At 50.3% G+C, this 21,815-nt stretch overlaps 1 protein-coding gene across 4 annotated transcripts in view; it reads right to left on the bottom strand.

Moving 5' to 3' along the window:
- Nucleotides 1-21,815, bottom strand: part of LOC144931581 (attractin-like protein 1) — a 48,433-nt gene that overhangs the window by 18,581 nt on the left and 8,037 nt on the right. For 2 of the 4 annotated variants that reach the window (XM_078855602.1, XM_078855603.1), the window contains exons 4-19: nucleotides 21,456-21,584; nucleotides 19,623-19,828; nucleotides 18,992-19,166; nucleotides 18,663-18,753; nucleotides 17,275-17,536; nucleotides 16,145-16,328; nucleotides 14,569-14,723; nucleotides 13,775-13,859; nucleotides 11,753-11,970; nucleotides 9,986-10,101; nucleotides 9,092-9,230; nucleotides 7,735-7,916; nucleotides 6,293-6,503; nucleotides 5,094-5,285; nucleotides 3,264-3,482; nucleotides 2,544-2,681 (exon numbers count right to left, since the gene is read on the bottom strand). In XM_078855602.1, the coding sequence (XP_078711728.1) occupies nucleotides 2,544-2,681; nucleotides 3,264-3,482; nucleotides 5,094-5,285; nucleotides 6,293-6,503; nucleotides 7,735-7,916; nucleotides 9,092-9,230; nucleotides 9,986-10,101; nucleotides 11,753-11,970; nucleotides 13,775-13,859; nucleotides 14,569-14,723; nucleotides 16,145-16,328; nucleotides 17,275-17,536; nucleotides 18,663-18,753; nucleotides 18,992-19,166; nucleotides 19,623-19,828; nucleotides 21,456-21,584 (2,702 nt within the window). Of the gene's footprint in view, nucleotides 1-2,543; nucleotides 2,682-3,263; nucleotides 3,483-5,093; nucleotides 5,286-6,292; nucleotides 6,504-7,734; nucleotides 7,917-9,091; nucleotides 9,231-9,919; nucleotides 10,102-11,752; nucleotides 11,971-13,774; nucleotides 13,860-14,568; nucleotides 14,724-16,144; nucleotides 16,329-17,274; nucleotides 17,537-18,662; nucleotides 18,754-18,991; nucleotides 19,167-19,622; nucleotides 19,829-21,455; nucleotides 21,585-21,815 lie in introns of those variants that run through there. The other 2 variants (XM_078855606.1, XM_078855604.1) reach the window with 2 other exon arrangements.

The following is a 21,815-nucleotide window of genomic DNA, read 5'->3' as shown; positions in this document are numbered from 1 at the left end:
TGGCAGAACATATTAAGTTTAATATTCACAAGCTGACAGAGGCGAGGGAGGCCGCGCGGCTTAATTCGCGGGCTCGCCAAATTGCTAATGAACGGTTGCGGGCACGGAAGGTGTCCATGCACGAATGGAAACCAGGTGACAGGGCCTGGCTGCATTGCCCTCAGGCACCCTTGGCTACGTCGCCTAAATTGTTGAGACCGTGGAGGGGACCCGTGGAGGTCGTGCGCGTTGCACGGCCCCAGTGCGTTCAGATAAAGTGGGGAAAGCGCCGGTGGTACGTTCACCCCTCCCGACTGAAACCGTTCTCGCCTCCATATGGCCTCCCCTTGTGTCGTGATGGCCGGGCGTGTGACGTGACCGGCGACCCAGAGGGGGAAATGTCTCTGCCTGATCCACACGTATTTTCGCCTGATCTGCTCCCAGGTGTCTCGGAACTGACAGCTGCCGATCACCGGCGGCCGGATCTCCGCGGCGGGGCCGGCCCTTTCAGGCCCGTTCCGCGCCGTCTGGAGCAGCCGGAACCGCCGGACGGTCGTCAGTGTCCCGCCCCATACGATGGACCAGCCAGACGGACTCGCGCCAGGTCGTGCTACTTTGCATGACCTGCCTCGTGAGGAGTCGGGGCAGTTGGAGCGCCTCGTCACTGCGTGTAGTCGCAGGGACGTGGGGCGCGTTCGTTTCGAATTTGCTCGTATCGTGTTATGGTTGACTTTTCGGGTTCATTGTCAATCTGTACATAGTTATTCTTGTTGTTGTTGTTGTTGTGTTATGTTACGGGGCACACTCGGGGGGTTACGGGGTTTTTTTTTTGTTGGTTGTCGTTTTATCGTCGCGGTTGGTTGTTGTTAGCAGCCGGGCCGGCTGCGAGCTATGTGGGAGGGGGTGATGTAGTGGTGATCCGCGCTGGGTGTATATGTCGTGTGCCAGCGCGTATGTACGGGTGTGTGTGTGGTGACGCGCGCTGACGGGGAGGAGCAGGCGTCAGTGCGCGGGTGGGGGTAGTGCTGCTGATTGGCTGTGTGCCGGTGACGCGCCCAGAGGGAGTGATCGGGTAGCAGCGCGGTGTGATTGGTCGGGGAGTGGAAACACGCGCTGAGCGGAACCGGATCGTAGGGATAGCGCGTGGGGATTGGGTAACTGAGGAGCGGTGCCGACGTTGAGGTCCGCATCCGCTCCGTCTCCCGGGAAGAAGGGGTATATAAGGTGATGCACAGAGGAGCAGGGGCAGAAGTGGAACCATCTAAGAAAGGAAGACGAAGGTGCAGAGATAGAGCCCGGAGAGGAGAGTAATGGAGAGTAATGGAGAGTAGAGGAGAGTAAGGTATAAGTGTGTAGCCAGCGAGAGAGAACGGTCTACACGAGCTGAGTAATGTATAGTGTGTAGCCAGCGAGAGAGAACGGTCTACACGAGCTGAGTAATGTATAGTGTGTAGCCAGCGAGAGAGAACGGTCTACACGAGCTGAGTAATGTATAGTGTGTAGCCAGCGAGAGAGAACGGTCTACACGAGCTGAGTAACGTATAGTGTGTAGCCAGCGAGAGAGAACGGTCTACACGAGCTGAGTAATGTATAGTGTGTAGCCAGCGAGAGAGAACGGTCTACACGAGCCGAGTATGCATACGGTGTAGCCAGAGAGAGAGGAAGGTCTACACGAGCCGAGTATGCATACGGTGTAGCCAGAGAGAGAGATGCAAAGTCTACACGAGGCGAGTGGAGAGTGTAGCAGAGGCGCAGAGTCTACACGAGGCGAGAGAGGAGTGTAGCCGAGGCGCGGAGTCTACACGAGGCACAGAGAGCCGGCAGCACAGAATCCAGAGTCAAGAGAAGCGCATTGTGAAGAAGAGAGGCCACGCGTTGTATTGTTACAAGTCAAGATTTAATAAAAGAAGTGTGTTCCCGTCAAGGAGTTTCCTGCCGTCATTTTCCAATACTTCACTAACATGGCATTAATCACAGTCGCCCATCTATTTTGTGTGCATACAGTCGGTGGATAACTGCCATACACATGAATCCCAGAGTTCATTCTTTGTCCAGTGATCATACAGCAGCCGTACTCTGTGCCAACGCAAAACGAACATGGCCCGAGGGTGGAGTGTGGACCGTGAGGGGCAGCTCTCATCACGTATTCGTGGAGACACCCTGCTCTCCACACTTGCCAGTAAACTTAAAAATATATATATTTGACCAAGTAAGGCCCACTGAGCACGCGCCACGGTGACGAGATGTTAACTACCTCGCCTGGTATGCAGGAGGTCGTGGGTTCGATCCTGACGCCTACTGTGTATTTGGAGTTTGCGTGTCTCTCTCCCCGTGGTCACGTGGATTTTTTTCTCCGGGTAACTCAGGTTTTTCCCTCCACATTTAGAATCGACATGCATTCGGAGTATTTGGCAGCTATAAATGTCCACGTGATGCGCCACTTTGTTGAACAGATATAATTTGTCAATGTCGCTTCTGAAAAAGAGCTACATAGCTCAGTGGGCCTTACACCTGGTAACATAAAACATCGTTTAGTTTGATGCGTGCGTGCGCGCGTTTCTCACCCTGACATTTCCCTCCGTTGGTGGCGTCTCCGTAGTAGCCGAACATGCAGGTCTCACAGTGCTTGCCCGTCGTCAGCTCCTGGCAGCTCTCACACAGGCTGCCGTTGACACAGTTGCTGTGTCCATTGCACTGGCAGGCTGCACACGAAGACACAGACCCCCCCTCATGCAGCCTCGACAGACTGTTGGGGCAAGTTCTGTTAGCAAGTAGCACCTATGAAGGTTGGTACCGTGGCACACGAGGGGGTGGGTGGGTGGTTATCGTAGTTATTTTATAGTGGCAAATTCATAGGTGTTTATTCAACAATGACTCTCATGCACGATATAATCTCACGCATGTATAAATCACCTCACGTACCCCCAGGGACATTGCCACGTACTCCCAGGGGTCCGTGTACCCCACCCCGGTTAAAGAATCACTCTGCTCTGAGGCAGTGTGGTTCTTAACCTTCACTGCAGCCTTGCACCCTTTGGGTTCTCAATCATAAAAAAATGAATAATGTTAATAAATACATAGGTTTCATGAAACAAAGTAATTACGTGCCCGTGCTTAATTTGTGTTTTCGATGATTTACCTTATAAACAAATCTGTCCACGTCTCGCACCCCCAGAAAGGGCATCTCGCACCGCCAGAGGGTGCGCAATGCACCCCAGGTTAAGAACCACACTGCTCCAATGGAAACCCTCTCCCTGCCGTGGGGAATGCAAGCGAAGACTCACGTGGGCACTGTATGAAGGCCCACTCGTGGCCGTAGTCGGCGCGGCACAGCGCCGGGTCCACGGCGGAGTCGGCGCCCGGGGCGCTGCCCAAGCGCAGCGGGCCTCGCGACGAGCCCTCCAGGCACAGGCCGCGGCCCGTGCGGCTCGCGTCGTTGCACCAGCCGCACCCCGGCTCGTCGAGGCAGCGGCTGCACGTGCGGTGGCCGGCGCAGCTCTCCGCTGCACAGACGTGCCGGTCGGCGGTTTACGCGAGGGCACAGGGCTGAAGCGCTTTTTTCGTGCAATCAACCATTTGCCGTTCAGTGGTAGTTTAAACTTTGACTATTTTTTTTTATTTTACTAGGTAAGGCCCGCTGAGCTATATAGCTCTTTTTCAGAAGCGACCTGGCTATCACAAATCATAGCTCAACGAAGCGACTAATCACGTGGAAATGTAGAGCAGGAGCCAAATATAAACGTCGTGAGAATTTTATTGTATTGTTGTATTTTTATTATTTTATTATTTCCCTTCTACGTGACTTTACCGAAAGAACCAAGAATCCCTGCAGTCAAGCTTTAAATCGAAATTTAGGAGCCAAATACTCTCAACGTATGTTTCTAAATGTGAAGGGAAAAACTGGTGGACCCGGAAAAAAATCCGCGCAACCACGGGGAGAGAGACATGCAAACTCCAAATATACAGCAGGCGTCAGGGTCGGGATCGGAGCCACGACCTCTTGTGTACCAGGCGAGGAAGTTAACATCTTGCCACTGCGGCACGGCACGTGCTGAGCTAGGTGCATATTGAGGTCATGTGAAGTAGCAGAGGCTCGCTTGGTCACGGGACAGATCCGGATATCATGTGTGAACCACTCAACTCTCATACGCAGAATTCAGAAGAAGTCGGAAGTGTATTTGCGAAGTGAAGCTCAATGAGCTACAGCGCTTTCTTTTCCAAATGCGTTTCGGCCAGGAGACAACACCGGCAGCAAAGTGCCGCACACCCTGAGCGCCACTCCTCACTTTGAGCCCAGCAGCTGCCAGATACCCAGGAGTACCTCACCGGTCTCCCTTCACTGTGGCCAAACCTTGAAAACCCCTGGTACCAACAATCAGCAGGGTCTGACTAGAGCTGAGTGTTTAGATAATACTGGTAGGAACCTCCTGGTTACACCAGCCCACAGGGGATTATTGTGTCCATCCGTCCATCGTTCAGGGAGGGGCTGGGTGGGGAGGGTGGGGAGGGGCTGGGTGGGGAGGGTGGGGCTGGGTGGGGGGTCGGAGGGGTGGGGCTGGTTGGGGAGGGGCTGGTCACCCCGTGGTGCCCTTATAAAACTCAACGTTTAACCTACTCACGCCGACTTGTGCCCGCCATCACAGTCGGCCATATTTGCGGAATACACCACGCCGCCGTTGACCCTGGCAATTGACCGAGCAACCCAACGTTCCTACCAGCTCCCTCCGCAGGAATGTGTTGGCTGTAGAAGTGTATATAATACGTTCGCCTTAAATAGGGACAAAATGTGAACCGTGTTAGATGACATTTTGGGCAAAGGCTCTTCCATTGTTCCATTGGAGCAGAGATGACCTCATAATAAAGATGATTTCTATGCTATGCCCATTTTATATTTTATTCTCCTTAGGGAAGTGTTATTCATGAATATGTTGCGTATTTATGCTTGTGCACCACTGCCAATGTAGTATACCGAAAAGTTTTCTACATTTTGCAAGTGGCCTGCGGAAATTAATATTTCTCCTTTAAATGGCTGGCTGGCGCAGACCACCCGCACCTCCGCCAAACCCATCCCACCCCCCCCCAACCCCCCCCCCCCCCCGGAGTTTGCAGCTCACGTGGGCACGTGTTGGCGGTGTTCCACTCCATGCACTGGCCGTAGGGGAAGGACGGCACGTAGGCGTGCGACTCGACGCAGCGCTTGGCGTTGCTGCACCACATGCACTCGGAGCCACTGCTGGTGCACTCCCCACAGGTGCGACGCAGCGCGCACGGAGGCCGGCAGCGCAGCGACGAGGGAGTAGGATGCACTGCGGGGGGGGGGGGCGTGGGTCGGGGGAGGATTGGGCCGGGAGAAATGCACCTCGGATTTGTCCTTCGCCCGTCACCTCCGATTAGCACAGTTTGCTACGTACGGTGCAAAGGAACTTCAACACACATATTACAAATTGCATTTATAGCATGAATTTAAATAAATATATACATCCATATGGAGTGTCTTTAAAAATTACTCACACCGACACGTTGTAACAAGTCACCTGCTTATACTTTATTCGCCTATTCTTGCACCAGTTGTAGGCACTCCTATAACTATCTGTATGGTCACTTAGGCTTAACTTCTCCCCCTCGTATCTACTTTACACCTCACTTATCTTGCACTCAGCGACTTCACACACAGCGTCTCTGCACACAGCGTCTCCGCACACAGCGACTCCGCACACAACATCTCCGCACTCAGCGTCTCCACACACAGCGTCTTCGCACTCAGCGTCTCCACACACAGCGTCTCTGCACACAGCGTCTCTGCACACAGCTACTCCGCACACAGCATCTCCGCAACAGCGTCTCTGCACACCGCTGCCCTCACCTACGCTCCCTCAGACCCGCTCACCCGTCTGACCCGGGCGGGGGGATCAGCCAACACCCGCCCGGCGACGCGTGAGGGTTGAGGTTCGATGACGGCTCACGTGGCAGCGGCAAGATGTCTTCACTCTTGTCCCCAACAACAACTCCCCGCTCCGCTCACGCACACGCCCTTATATCCCCCTGCCAATTATCCGAGACCCCTCGTGCGTCTCTTTAAGCTCTCGCCAGGCTGGTGCCTGTTGGCCCATCAATCAACCCTTATCTCCCATCTCCGACTTTGACTTGCACTACCGGTCGACCCCGTTTGCACCCGCTCTGCCCCTTAACAACTGGCAGTTTGTCCGTGCAAACCTCACGTTTGCACCCGCGCACCCGTTTGCCCTCAGTTGCCCTCGGCTAACAGTGCGCACCGCGTATTTCACTCCTCAACACATACTATGGGGAACCGTACCAAGGGTCTTCTGGCACACAGTGCCAAACACCTTGCTAGTGCAGGGGTGGGCGCGGAGCCCAGCGATGGTCGATTGGTCCAAATAGGCACAGAATCCAGAGTCGCTCGGTTCCCTTGGGAGCCACTGCAGACTGGAGTTGGCAAAAGGTGACATGTCGTCCCAAGACCAGTAGGAGACGTTAATCTTCCGCAGCCCCACCCAGGGAGTCAGCTGTGTAAACACGACAAGAGGAGCGGTCAAGTGGTGAGAGGAACACAGAAGGGTATCCGCATTGGTGTAAACTACGGAGTGGGGGACACATAATGAAGGGGAAATAGCATTCTAAATTAATTCATTGGCGATATTGCAGAGTTGAGCGCCACCGAAAAGTTGGCAACTTACTTATCAGTGTAGGGGTTCTCAGACAATTACGCTACTTGCATAGGGCGTGGTGAAGCCGGAGATTCTCCGAGATCTGATGGCCAAGGCCAGGCGAGGCCCTACCACTTGCCATTCCACGCATGAGACGCATCACGAGACACAGTTGTTATGATTTGTTTTATTGCTGCATTTTATTTGCTTTGCTTTTGTAAGTTTTGGTGACCCAAGGTCGCTCTTGCAATTGAGATGATGGCGACCTTTTGAATCCTCGCCTGGTTAAACAAAGTAAACGTATCTCCTCTACCTCTGACATTCAAAGTCAACTTCCTCCCAGACCAGCTTCCCCTCACTCCCAACGGTCGAACCGAACCTCCTTTGCTCCCGCGTGCCCACCAGCATTGGTTGAGCATTGCCCTCTAACCCTTGCTCACACAGCGAACACATTGTGTGGTATAGAAATTAGCAGAATGTCGTGACAAAAAAAACCTATCTCATATGCAGAGCAAGTGGAAAAACGCTGCCCTCTACCGTGTAGACCAGAGGTCACTTGAACGGTTCTCAAAGGTAGCTCGGTGATATCCACTTTTCCGTGGGCTGTTCTCAACCACAAATGGCGAGAGATTCTCATGGAATGTTGATCTCGTGACACGAAAACACAAATTGAGGGGATATTATTTCAATAAAGCAATATTAATTCAAAACTAAGCTAAAAACTAAACTTTTTTTATTTTACCATGTAAGGCCCACTGAGCTATATAGCTCTTTTTCAGAAGTGACCTGGCCACAAATGATAGCTCAACGAAGTGGCTTATCACGTGGAAATTTAAAGCAGCTAAATACTCTAAACACATGTTTCTAAATGTGGAGCGAAAAACCGGAGGACCCGGAGAAAAATCCACGCGACCACAGTGAGAACACGCAAACTCCAAAAAAGCATCACAAAAAAGGGTCAAGTTGTTTTTGCACGAAAATTCTCAAAACGCACGAAAAGTGCGCGCAACGTCAACCCAGGAACTGTCGCCTCACGGGAAGCTTGCCACCTAGCCGTAGGACGCGCGCGGGCGCTGCCCGCGGGTAATACCTGCGGATGGTCCCGGCGCAGGGACGCGAGCAGAAAGTCGACGTGACGCTGCGAGGTGAGCGACGCAAGCGCCGCGTGCTCGTTGTAGCACTGCAGCTTGGCGTCGTCGTTGCTCACCGCCTCGGGCAGCACGCGGAGACACTGGGCGCCCATGCGCATCCAGCGCTCGCCGCATAGGTGCGCTGTGGCACACGCGCACATTCACGTGCAGGGAACAAGACGGAGAGATATACCCCCCACTCCCCACCGCTTACGACGAATATGGAGGTCGTCATGAAGGAGAAAGAAGAACTGGATTGGACATTTAAACTAAACTATAAAATACATTATATGTTACCAGGCAAGGCCCACTGAGATTCGTAGCCCAATGAAGTGGCTTATTACGTGGACATTTATAAAAACCAAATTCTCTAAACACATGTTGATTCTAAATGCGGAGGACCCGAAGAAAAATGTGGAGGACCCGGAGAAAAATCCACACAACCACGGGAGATAGACACTGCAAACTACAAATATACAGACGTCAGGGTCGGGATGGAACCCACAACCTCCTGTATACCAGGCGAGGTACTTAACATCTCACCACCATGGCACATTCTACGAGGATTGGGAGGTCTGAGATGAAGTGAGGGGGCGTTTGTGTAAACGGAGAGGAGGCCAGAGAACAGGATGGAGAAGATGACAGCCAAGGGCCTGCTATTGAGACAGAGCACCAAGAGAACATGTTCAGCTTAACAGGCTTCCAGTGCTGTAAGCGAGCACCTATGGGGACAACATTGCTATGTATAATCCGAAATGAGTCATTTGCGGCGTATGTTTGTCGGCGCTGGCATGTTTAGGACAATGCCAGTTACATTGTGTGTTGTCTTAGCGATGGGGAAGAAGCCGGAGAAACCAGAGTAAGCCCGTGAGAGAACAGAGGGAGAGAGATAACGTAGAAGCTTCACACGCAAAGGTGCCCGAGGTAGGAATCGAACCCAGGCGCTTGTTGCTGTGAGGCACAAGTGTGAGTGAGGGGTGGAGTTCGTTAGAGTCGTCCCTGCAGTGTGAGTGGAGTCTGTTAGAGTCGTCCCTGCAGTGTGAGTGGAGTCTGTTAGAGTCGTCCCTGCAGCGTGAGCGGTGAGTGGAGTCCATCCTCCATTACAGTATATGTCATTCACAGGAATCCATCGGTCTTTCTTCGTTCACGTTCGTCGTTCAGTTGAGTTCAAAGCGTACGTCGTTCCGTGGACTGAGTGAGTCTCTTGCACCATGTCCGGGACTTCTCTACGCAATGACGAATCCTATTCCTCGGATTAATCACTCGAGTCGAGTAACGTGGATAAATGTAAATGCACCGTTCCTGTCGCGCGAGCACCTGCAATGGTGGTGCACTCCTGTTCCTTGGCATCCCACTGGCAGTTGGACTCGAGCAGGCAGGTGGTGCAGCTCGTCAGCTTGTTGCACACTTCCTCCGTGCTGGGCACGCACTCTGTGAGGTTCATCACCGCTTCACCCTGGACGGACACACGGGGTCAGGAGACACACGGCACAAAGGATTGAGGGGCATTTGAGTGGAATATTAACATGACTTTTTTCAAAGTTCATTACACGCCGAGTACTTGCCACTAATCAAGCACACGATACCTCGCTGGCCTTGTCAAGGAGCGTAAACCATTGTCACGCGAACTCCGGTGGTCATCCCTCGCAGCAGCGGCGGCGGCTTTTGGCTGCTCGCCGTCGAACAAAAACGGTGGTCATCGCATTGTGCGGCGCTTTCAGATGCGCTTCTGCGGCCGTCTGGAACGCTCTTCTCTACAATATTAGGAATCCACTGGGAACTGTGGACTTTTAAATCGAGATCGAATACTCATGTCTTTAGAACTTCCCCCGCATCTCCGATTAGCACAGTTTGCTACGTACCGTGCAAAAGAAGTTCATCATACATTTCTACAAACTAGGGGGCAATGATTGCTATGCAGATTCCAATTAAGTTATTTTTCGCTGGCAAAGTGCTCGTGCCACCAGGGTGCAACGCAAAGGAGTCAGAATCAGAATATTTATTCATATTGGAGGAATCCGATGAGCTAAAAAGCTATTTTTTCACAGATGTCCAGGAGTGTTAACGGTGATCATCATATGCACATACTTGTTTCAATCTCTTAACTATTACCTCCTGTATTTATCGATGCTTTCAATCGCCAATTTTCGATATTCAAAAAAATCCAATTAATCGCTGGAATGAAGAAGGGCGAGAGTGAACGTGGACAACCTCCGTGCAGTTGCTGCTGTCCGAGATGCACTGGTCCTCGCACCACAAGCAGCCGTTGGTGTTGGAGGTGCAGCTGGCGCAGTCCGTGTATTTGTCGCACCGCTCGTCGTCCAGCGCTGGAGTAGAGGGGAGCGGAGCAAGTGGCACGAGGCCAAGGCAGGTCAATCGACTGCATAGTTGGACTACATAGTTCGTACAATCGATCAATAGTTCGTACAATAGGTTGCATTGTTCGATGACATGGTTCATACAATTGATTACATAGTTTGGTAAATGTACAATTCAGTAAGGATCCACCAAAATGCACGAAACAGTTTACAGCCTCCATAGAACCACACGCTGATTTTGTAGATGATTCCCTCAGTTTCCCCCAGCATTGTTCACATTCTTCTGTAAATTCAGTTGATCCATTCACAGTGCTTCATCTCAGCGAGAAGAGTCTGGTACACTGTTCCGGCAAATTATTTTTGGCAGGCCACATCCACCTCGCTATAGGCATGCCTTGTCCACTCTTACGGCAGTGCATTACGCCGATAATCCCTACTCCAACCAAGCCCCTAGCAGCTTTCCAGAAAGTATCAAGTGAGAATTCAGCACCGTCTGTTCAACATTTTGAAAGACCAATGAAAAAAACAGGACCTGCAAAACACGTCTGAGACTTCCACCTATCAGAGTCCCCAGCGGGCAATGTCAATACTTAAACTTGCAAGTTGACAATGTACTCTGGGGACTCATATTAACTACCTCGCCTGGTATTCAGGAGGTGGTAGGTTCTATCCTGACTCCGACGCCTGTGTATTTGGGGTTGTCTCTCCCCCCGTGATCACGTGGATTTTCTCCGGGTCCTCCGGTTTTTCCCTCCACATTTAGAACCAACATGCATTTAGAGTATGTGGCTGCTATACATTTCCGCATGATAAGCCACTTCGTTGAGCAATCATTTATGATAGCCAGGTCGCTTCTGAAAAAGAGATACAGGGTGTTTCAAAATATGGACCCAATTTCAAAACAGTATATTTCACGATGGCAACATGTTACAATTACACAAAAGTTACATACGGTTTAATGAGTTATCAAGTTTTAATTACCATTTTATAAATGCTCTATGTGCCCTCCACCTGCTGTACGGACAACATCGAGACGATAGTTGAATTCGTCCCAAACACCTCTCAAAGTGTCTTCTTCCACTGAAGTCACCACTGCCATGATTCTGTTTTTGAGGTCATCCAGGTTAGTCGCTAATGGTGGCACAAAAACATGGTCTTTTACATATCCCCACAATAAAAAGTCGCAGGGTGTGATGTCTGGAGATATTGGGGGCCAAGAGTGTAGCGCCAAGTCTTGGGGTCCCGTGTGACCTATCCAATGTTGAGGCAGTGTGTCTTGCAAATGACTGAGGCTAGGGGTTGTTTGTGCGCTGGGAGAGGCATCTAGCGGTAATCATTTGAAACTCTACGCCCCGCCCTCTCTATGCCCCGCCCTCTCTATGCCCCGCCCTCTCTATGCCCCGCCTTCCTCTCTATACCCCGCCCTCTCTATGCCCCGCCCATTCAAGTGGTAAGAGTTTCATTCATGGGCGGTTCGTGGTTGCAGAGATATAGCGATTTCAAATCGGGTCCATCTTTATCAAACACCCTGTATTTCGCTCAGTGGGTCTTACCTGGTAAAATACAAAATTCTTTAGTTTAGTTTATAGTTTAGTTTATTCGTTTAATTATCCACACGGCTGAGAAGTGAAATAAAACTCGCTATGCCGCTGCATCGTACATGGCCGCGTGTGGTTGATGCGGTACAGCTGCTCGGGTGGTGCTCTTGCGTATCCCTCCTCCCAGGAGACGCAGCGCTCCTGCAGCCAGAGGCAGCGCACGCCGGGGTGAGTGGACAGGCACGCGTGTTGGTTGCGTTGCGCCCCACACCCCGGGGGACGGTACTCCAGCACATCGCCCAGCATCAGGCTGTTGAATCCCCCAAAGATGTACATGGACCTGCCAGGGAAAACACGTCGTGGGATAATACAGCGGGGTACGTGGGGCTTTTACACGTGGGATAATACAGAAGGGTACGTGGGACTTTTACACGTTGGATAATACAGCGGGGTAGATGGATTTTTGGTGCACAGGACATGAGAGGAATTTGCCATAATGGGCAAAGAAGACATGGAGCATTGGGCACCAAAAGCAGAGGGCACATGGACACAGGGAAATGAGTCACCGTGGTAAAAACTGATCATAGGACATTGGGATTACAATGCATGTCAGAATGCGAAGAACTGGGGAACAGGACACAGGGCAAACATGGCCTGCGATGACCAACACATGTTTTTCACATCTGAAGAGGCACACATTTAAAATGCTCTTTGTGAACACCAATTGTGAATATATGTGAACACCAATTTAAGTGTAGGGACGTCGAAAGACGTTTCTTATGAATTGTATGAATGCTGCAATCCTTCAGTGTCTAAACTCACCAGCGTTGATGCTTGAACTGACCACAGAGAATCTTCAGAATCAGCATGTTTATAAATAATGGAGGAATCCAATGAGCTCTCAAACTCTTATTCACAGATATCCACCACAGAGCCAATCTTCAATTGGCTCAGCGGCGGCCCAGGCTCACTTTGATTGGTTGAGAGCGGCCAATCAAGTGGAAGGAAAAGACCGGCCAGTGGCTCTCTCCGTTTGGCCGGCGATTCAAATTTGAGGTGGACCGGTGAGATTCAAACTCAACGGACTGTGGAGAAGGAGGCCCAGGGAAATATAAGGAGGAGGAGGAGGTGGTGACAGATATTCGAGGTTCTCCGGCACCTCACACTTCGCATCTTCGCGCTTCCTCTCCCTATGCGGTGTTTCTGTCTCTCCGAGGTAGAATCAATTACCCACTGCCTGTGTCTGCCCAGCGTCTTCTCTCCGCAAGTCACAGTCAATGTCGGTCGTTGTAAAACAGGGGCAGGGAACCTTTTTCTGCCAAGAGCCATTTGCATATTTATAACATAATTCGCGAGCCATGCAAAATTATCAACTTAAAAATTTGCCTGTTATATTTGGTCAAACATTTAATTAACTCACCCCTAATGTGATGGCTGGAACTGCTTCTCTTTGGTGAGGCGTGAGATGTTAGCTGGTATTGATGATGTTGCTACTCGCAACTCCTTTTCCAGCTTTGCTCCTAGATTTATTGAATTTCGAGTCCCGCCTGCGGTTGCCTTGGCAGGGCCAGACCAAATGATTTTGCGGGCCTTATACGGCCTGCGGGCCGAACGTTCCCCACCCCTGTTGTAAAATGTAGCAATAAATATTGGTGGTGATGCGGTGGATCGCCAATAGGCATCAGGGCTGCTTATAATTCTCGGGTGCCATTAGTGAATGTTTTTCAGCTATTGTTCCATATCTTCGTGGCAGATTGATGAGTTCTATGTTGAACAAGTCATGGATAGAACGTTCCTACCGCAGTCAAGTATGACTGACTACCAGGTAAGGCCCACTGAGCTACGTAGCTCTTTTTCAGAAGCGACCTGGCCACAAATGATAGCTCAACGAAGTGGCTTATCACGTGGAAATTTAGCCAAATACTCTAAAGGCATGTCCATTAATGTGGAGGGAAAATCCAGAGAACCCTGAGAAAAATACACGCGACCACGGGGAGAACATGCAAACTCCAAAGGGTTGGGATCAAACCCATGACCTTCCATATACCAAGCGAGGCAATTAACATCTTGCAAGCGTAGCGCCCTTATGCACATCATGATATTCTGCGTGCGACATGGCGCTGTGTACCGATGCTGCAGTTTACCCGTTGCTCACGACGGCGGAATGGCCGAAGCGGTTGACATCGCGATGCAGGTTGGGCTTGGGAAGCACGGTCCACTCGTCAGAAGCTTCACCGAGCGCCACATGCACCGCCACCGCCGTCACCGCCAAGGTCAGCAGCCACAGAAGAAGTGCAACATCAGCGTTATTGAAGAATGCGTTGGGTTTTTGTTGCTGTTTGTGCTTGTGCACCAATGCCAACATCAGAACATCAGTTCAACTAGGAAACAGTAGCAAGAAACATCTTCATGAGCAACCATTAGGGTCACCTTCTGTGGAGATGTTAACTACCTCGCCCGATGTACAGGAGGTCGTGGGTTCAATTCCAACCCTGACGTCTGTATATGTGGAGTCTGTATATTCTCCCTGTGGTCGTATAGATTTTTCTCCAGGTCCTCCAGTTTTTCCCTCCACATTTGGAAATATGCGTTTAAGAGTATTTGGCTGCTATAAATTTTCACATGATAAGCCACTTCGTTGAGCTATCATGTGTGATAGCCAGGTCGCTTCAGAAAAAGAGCTATATAGCTCAGTGGGGCCTTATCTTGTAAATTATAAAAAGTAAAGTACAAACAAATCTGTGATGTATCATGGGAAGAGGAATCTCTCGTGACAGCGGAAGAGGAGAGAACTCCGTGTGAATGCAATGACCAAAACCGACAAAGTAGGGAGGCCTTTCGTCCTTCAGTGGACCGAAAAATGACCATGAATTCCTGTTGCTACGACCGTTTGCCATAACGTGAGAGCAGGTTTCAGGTGCCGCCACGAATCCATCACCAATGTCGTAGGCCAGGAAGTCGGCGGAGAAGCAGCGCGCGCCGTTACTCATGGACGTGTCGTTGTGAGCGTTGCCTCCGAACAGCAGCACGGTGCCTCCAATCACCACGGATGAGTGGAGAAAGCGGAAGAAGCCACTGTCCTTGAGTACCATCCTGCGGTCGTATACAAGAGGACATCTTAGCAGCATGCTGGTCAGTGCGGGTTGGTGAAGGGGGCCCCAGAACTGGTTCTTAACTCATCTTAACGTCATGTATAAGCTAAACAATTTTTTTTATTTGGCCAGGTAAGGCCCACTGAGCTATAGAGATATTTTTCAGGAGCGACCTGGCTATCACAAATGAAAGCTCAAAGAAGTGGCTTATGATCAGGTGGCAATGTATAACAGCCAAATACTATAAATGCATGTTTATGAATGTGGAGGGGAAAACCGGAGAACCCAGAGAAAAATCCACGCGACCACAGAAACAGCATGCAAACTCTAAATATACAGCAGGCGTCAAGGTCGGGATCGAACCCACGACTTCCTGCATACCAGGCAAGGGAGTTAACATCTCGCCTTGACCAAGGCATTTTAAAGAGAATTAGCAATGGTGCTTATGAATGTAATGGTGAAGATGAGGTGAATAAAATAGATGAGAGACAGTAATGGGCGAACCTGTGATGCGTCAATTAAATAAAAACAAAATGGACGTTAGCGAATGATGATGAATGGATTGGATGCATGGGGAATGAATGGGAGCCATGGAGAGAGATTATAGAGAGGGAGCAGGAACGGTGGTGGTTATAAGAAGGAGACTGAGAGGTCGCGGGGTGAGCTCGAGAAAAAAAAGTGTTTTGAGGGAGGAGAGAAGCGAGTGAGCGAAACAAGTGGGTCAGATATCGATCACAACTGATGATAGCCATGGTGAGGAATTAGGCGCAGTTATCGGGAGTCCAGAGTGCATTGTGTTCATCGCTGTATCACTGCGCCTCCCCGTTATGTACGATGTATGATTAATTTGCCTTTAATATTTTTATTATAATTTTTCATCAATTTGGATTTTGGATACTGTGAAAACCAAAGGAGAATTGTATTACTGACTGGAAGTTCCACATTCATAATTCTAGACTCAACTCCGACAATGAGAAGTAAATGCTGGCTATGTTGGTCTTTAAAAAAAGAAATCATCATATTCACTTCATGCATTGGTCGATCAAGATACAGCTCAACATTTCAAAGAAGGGAGCGACAGCAAAATGCTGGTGGGAAGTTCATGCCACTCCTTGCAATACTGTGTCTCAGAGACTTTTACTTAAGGTTTAATTTTGTTATTAAATACGGCAAAAACAAATAACTAAGATACTGTCTTAAACCGCAGGGTACATTTGAGAATTGAGATGTTTATTCTGTTTAGTTTTTGTATTGCATTGACTAAAAAACATATGTTTGAAATATATCTCCGATTATATTTATGTTGAACTTCTCTCGCACCGTACGTAGCCAACCGTGGAGGTGCGGGATATGTGTGCCCTCCCAAAGTGCACGTCCACATCCCATACCCTCCCACCGACGCCGTTGCCTCTGCCCACACACCATGTGCGCGTGTCGACGTTGTACTTGTAGAGGTCGTCGACCAGGCCGTATTTGTTGGGGCTGAACGCCTTGTAGCCCCCGTGGATGTAGATGGCGTGCGTGCTGGGGTCAAAGGCACTGCTGTGCCCATACATGCCCTGCACCCGTGCGCCACTGAACTCCAGAATACGCCAGCTACCGCTGTCTGAGAACACAAGGGGCAAGTGCACGTTTACTGAAGAAGGGCGCGCATACGTTTGCACGTGCACACAGACAGGAAAATGACGCTGCCGTGGTCTCATGGTTAGTGCGCTGGACTTGCAATCCAGAGGTGGCCGGTACGATCTCCTGGCACGGCCATTGAAACAGTGGTGCAAGCAACTTCCCGAACCCTTTCCCGTTGAAACGGAATGCGCAAGTAGCTCCGCGTTCATTTTATTTAGAGAGGCGTAGCACCGTTGTTTTTAAAGACATTGTACTCACCGCAGACAAATGTAGCGACACGACCGCACTCTACGATAGCTGGAGCCAAAGTGTGCCATACACCCTCCCGCATGGCCTTGTGGGAGCCTCAATACTGATAAAGTTATTTTATTTTAGTTTTTCATCATCGGAACGGAGTCTGAAGAAAAGCTGATGACGTACTGTGTGCAGGAGTACAACAACGTGACAGGATTTTTGGACACTGCTTTTAATTTGTTTTTGAAAAACGCTAGTTATTGTTTCTCCTGTTTGCACTAAGTTCTGGTGTACGTTTCGTGTAAAATACTACTTTTTCTCTTGTTAGTTTGCACATATTCCCTCCCTGCATTGTCCTGTAACTACCACCACTACTGACAGTCTGAGCCTTACGAGCTGAAAAAATAAAACCCGAGATACCTATTTACCCCACTGAATTGTATGTTTTCATCGTTGGAGTGTAGTGACATTTTTCCGCCAACAGGAAAAGCTTTACTCATTAGTTAGAACCCCTGGTCCCTAGTCCACCGCTGCGACAGTCAAACAAACAACGCTTTCATCACGTGAGCACCCATGGGCGCCGTCAAACGTACTCCGGTTATACTCCTGCACAAAGGGTGATGTAGCCACAGCCAAGCAAATGACACCCTCATCGCACGCACGCACGCGCCCATGGGTACTGTCTAACGTACTCAGGTTGTACTCCTGCACAAAGTTGACGTAGCCGTGGGTGGGGCAGTGTCCGAAGAAGACGAGCATCACGGAGGTGCCGGCGCTCAGCGGCACGATGTGTGCCGAGTGCCCCACTACGGCAAACTGCTGCCGGCGGGGCCCCGGCGCCACCTGAGGCACCAGCCGCGTCCACGCCAGAGTGGTGACGTCCAGCCACCACAGCTCGCTGCTCACGTTCCCGCTCGACGCTTCCACTCTTCCCCCGTACATGTAGATGCCGCTCTGCACGGATGGTGTGGGGGGGGGCGGCAATGGCGACGACGTGAATTTGTTCATGATAAAGGTGTTTTTGGATTAGGTCACGTGAATGTCATCTCAGCCAGTCAACCCGTGGCACCTGGGTCTGTCCCAAGACCTCCTGCCAGCGGGCTTTCGACACTTCACGTGGCCTTAAAGTGCACATAGCCTGGCACAAGCGCCGTGGTGACTTCCCCGCCACTTAGTGGCGAATGGCGGTTGTTGTTGTGAATGTAAGTGTGTCGTTAACCCACCACACAACCACCATTAAGGTTTGCCCCATGAACAAAATGTGCCAATTAGCGATTACTTCAGCACATCGGTGTAATGGTGAGTAAGCCCAGGACATTTACAATTTGAGTACGGCGTTTCGCTGGTGATTCATCAGGCGATTTGCCAGGATCATGAAGGAGTCTTCCTGCTTCCAGCTTGCGTGTTAAATTGAATGTGAATTTGAGGTTGGTTGAGATGCCAGTTGTGTGAGTTGAGCAGGCAGCTAGTGTACAGCTTCAGAAGTCACTCGACGTTAGCTAGCATCGTGACTTTTCATTCCGTGTGTGCGTAAATCGCCTAGGGTGGGGCGCCACCGTTTTATTATTTGTTTTATTGGGTGCAATTGTGAAGAACAGCCATATCAGACATTAGTACATCTCATCGGCACAATCATTGGTTCACTGCAGCTCAAAGACTCCTACAAGGCATGTTCACACCGGGGAAAATAAATTATCCCCCCAGCTGCTCCCAAATTCTTAGAATTTCTATTCAAGGAATCTCGCTCCCATTGCCACTGACTACTCAGTATGATGATGTTTAGGCATAGCGGGAAAATTGAAAAGTGGGCCTATTTTGAAGCTGAGAAGAGCCTGGTGTATATATACCAAGCTGAGGTCATTATGTTGAGCACAGAACTTGGTTACTGGTTCGGTATATATGTGGCTACAAAGCTGCAGAAGGCCCATGCGTATAAACTGAGAAGGGGGCTGTAGGCCATGCAAGGCATCTTTGGAAACGGTTTTTGTTTATTTGAATGCCGTATAAACTTCCTTTTATGAAGGTTTGGAACCGTTTTCGTTTTGTTCAATCAAAGCAATATGATATTTTAATGGGTCACCTGATGAGAAGCAAGAGAGTGTCCGTAGCGTTGGCTAGGGCCTGTCTTCCTGTCAGGAAGAGGGTCCCACATGTGCTTCCGAAGATTGTACCTTGGAACACACAAATACAACAAAACAATCCCTTTCTGGCCTCGCTAAGGCCGGTCCACACCTGAAGGCAACCAAATCGCGCAACTCAATCGCCTGCAACTTTCTTTATCCACATCTCAGTGAGCAGTCGTGCGACCGCAAAATTGAATGGCGCATTTAGGATTGCAGCAACCAACCATCGCCACGAAGCTTTACAGTGCAATCCGTAAAAAGGAAACTCGATGCAGCCGTGTCTCACCTGGTCACCATGTGGAAGGCAGTGTAGTTGAAGGTGTAACCGCCCACAACCCACATGTAGTCGCCCAGCACCACGGCCTTGTGCGAGGCACGTCGGGGCAGCGGGCGAGGTGGCGTTACGTCCGGCATGAGCCAGTACGCCTCCTCCGAGGGGTCTTCCAGGGAGCAGTCTGGGCCTGGTAAGAGATGTCACAGCCATACATCGGTAATGGACCATTTGAAAAAAACACCCCCAGCAGTGTACAGCAATGCTATGGGCAATACGTGTGCGTGGTACAAGGATGTGGAACTGAGTGGACTTGCCAAAGACCGCTACCAGCCGTGTCAAGATCGACCTCTGGGGAGGAGGCTCGTAAAGGACGCTACTGGGCAGTTGGAGGCAGTTGCCCTCCAACAATGGAGGGCGGAGGAGCGACGCTCACAACAACGAGCTTAGGGCTGGGCGGCCAAAACGCAGCAAGTTGGCACAGTAGGGAGCACAGCTGGTGCATCAGCTAGTCATCTCTGTCAGTCAACCCATGGCACCTCAATGTGCGACGTGGCCTCAATGTGCACCTAGCCTGGCACACAAGCCCTGCGGTGACATCACCACCACTTAGTGGCGATTAGATGTCTGAGCGTGTACTGCGTACCTTGCCATCCAGGCTGGCACACACAGCCTCGCTGGTGCTGCCACTCGCAATGGCCATGGTGCGGGGCTCCGCAGTCCTTGTTGCAGTAGGGGAAGTCACAGGCCTCACCCTTCCAACCACGCTCGCACTGGCAAGTCACTCGTCTCTGGGGCCCATATGCCACGCACCGTCCATGGCCTGAACAATTGTTGGGGCAACTGTTCATCCTGTGACAAGACAGAACAAGGTCATAATAAACGTCAGAACATTTCAAATAACACTGCCAGCTAAGACCCACTGACAGCCAGGGACTATCTCGACAGTAATGCTTAGAGACATTTTGGAGGGCCAAAGGAATAAAGGGTTACCTACCGCCTTGAAGTGGCAAAGAATCCTAAGAGCCTCATAAGGCATGGAATCCACAGCGACATCAATCTCTGAGACACGCTGATGCGAGGGTCTACATGCGACATCAGCAATAGCAGTGTACCAGGAACTTTTCTCCACAGTTTAAACAGATACACCACTTGCATTGCATTTGTAGAAGACCACAATCTGCCATGCACAATAAAATGAGCGGGCCAACAGTGATCGAACCGGGGTTGTTTGGTCTGTATATGAATTAGCACTGCCCGCAGGGGTAGAGGGTGGGTGGGTGTGTGGGTGTGTGTGTGTGGGTGGGTGTGTGGGTGGAGAGGGACGCGTGACGTCAGTGCGACGCACGAACCCGGCTTGACGCTGTGGGTTGCGGGTGACGTCGCCACTGCGTACGTCGCGTTTGCATGCACGCATGCCAGCCATGAATGCAGGCAGCCAGCAAAACTTTTTTTTTCTTCCTAATATCGTACGAAATGCTGTATTCATCTTTATTCGCATGTATTTATTGGTAGACTTTATCATTTTTTCTGGCTTCGTTCACAGTCCGGCTTCAAAACGTTTTACCGTGCTTATTAACCAGGTAAAGTCTTAACTGACTGTGATGTTTCCATCCTACCTAGCTATGTCAGCTGTTACTTCATGCTAATCTCTCACATTAACATAGCCACTTCCGTGGTCTCGTCGAGGAGGCCGCTCTCCTATCTTACAGTTACATGCTAATTTCTCACATTAACATCACCAGCCCTGGCCACTTCTTTATGACCCTTGGGCTACACCCATTTCAAACTTTTTCAAACAGTCTGCCTCAGCAGCAGGCCATGCTTTCCCACCTGATGACGGACGCTTGTGTTGCGCCCGAAACGTCGTGATTCATTTTCTACCTACGTGACTTTACCGAAAGAACCAAAGAGTATGGGTTCCTGCAGTCACGAAAGCTTCAAATCAAGATCGTGCACTTCTCTCTCCTCTGTTGTCATGTGCACTATGCGACGTTGCTTTTGCTATTGCTGCTGGAATTATATTTATTACTGACGTTATCCTGGGCTTGCCTGGTAGGATGGGGATGGTTTAGTTGTGTTTGTGTGTGTTTTAGTGATTTGTTTGTACTGTTTGTTGTTGGCACGTTCTTATCTGCACCTTACTGGACATCTGTGAAAAAATTGCTTTATAGCTCAATCTTGATTTGAAGCTTTCGTGACTGCAGGAATCCATACTCTCTGTTTTTTTTCGGTAAAGTCACGTAGGTAGAAAAAAAACACGACGTTTTCGGTCGCAACACCTGAAGACGGCCGCTTGTGTTGCAACCAAAACGTCGTATTTTATTTTATTTATTTTTCTATCTACGTGACTTTACCGAAAAAAACCCAGAGTAGCTCGTCGGATTCCTCCTGCAGTATAAATATTCTGATTCTGATCGTGCATTGATCACTGTTGTTTTAAACGCTCTCGCTGCCGCCGCTGTGTAGGGGAGCTCACGAGTAGGAGATGTTGAAGCCCGTGAGGTTGTAGGCAGCGTCACTGAAGAAGTGCAGGAACACGAACCCCGAAGTGGCCACCACCTCGGGGACGGTTTCATTGCGCCGTGCCTCCGGTACAATCAGTCCGCTGCATACACAAAGACAAAGAGCCCCCCATATAGCCTCAACGGACTGTCAGGGCAAGTGCTGTTGGCGAGCACCTATTAGGTCTGGCCCGGCCACATTTGTCAACCCAGTGCTGATGCTGACACACAGAACCAGGTGCTCGTTTAAGGCTGAGTCGACCTAGCGGAGGTCTAGGACCGGTTCAAATATTCCTCACCAATTTTGTTTGTGAGCAGGAGTCAAACTTGGGTCG

This window comes from Lampetra fluviatilis, chromosome 4 (genome assembly GCF_964198595.1).
Source record: "Lampetra fluviatilis chromosome 4, kcLamFluv1.1, whole genome shotgun sequence".
Classification (NCBI taxonomy): domain Eukaryota; kingdom Metazoa; phylum Chordata; class Hyperoartia; order Petromyzontiformes; family Petromyzontidae; genus Lampetra; species Lampetra fluviatilis.
This window is presented reverse-complemented; position numbering and strand designations above follow the sequence as displayed.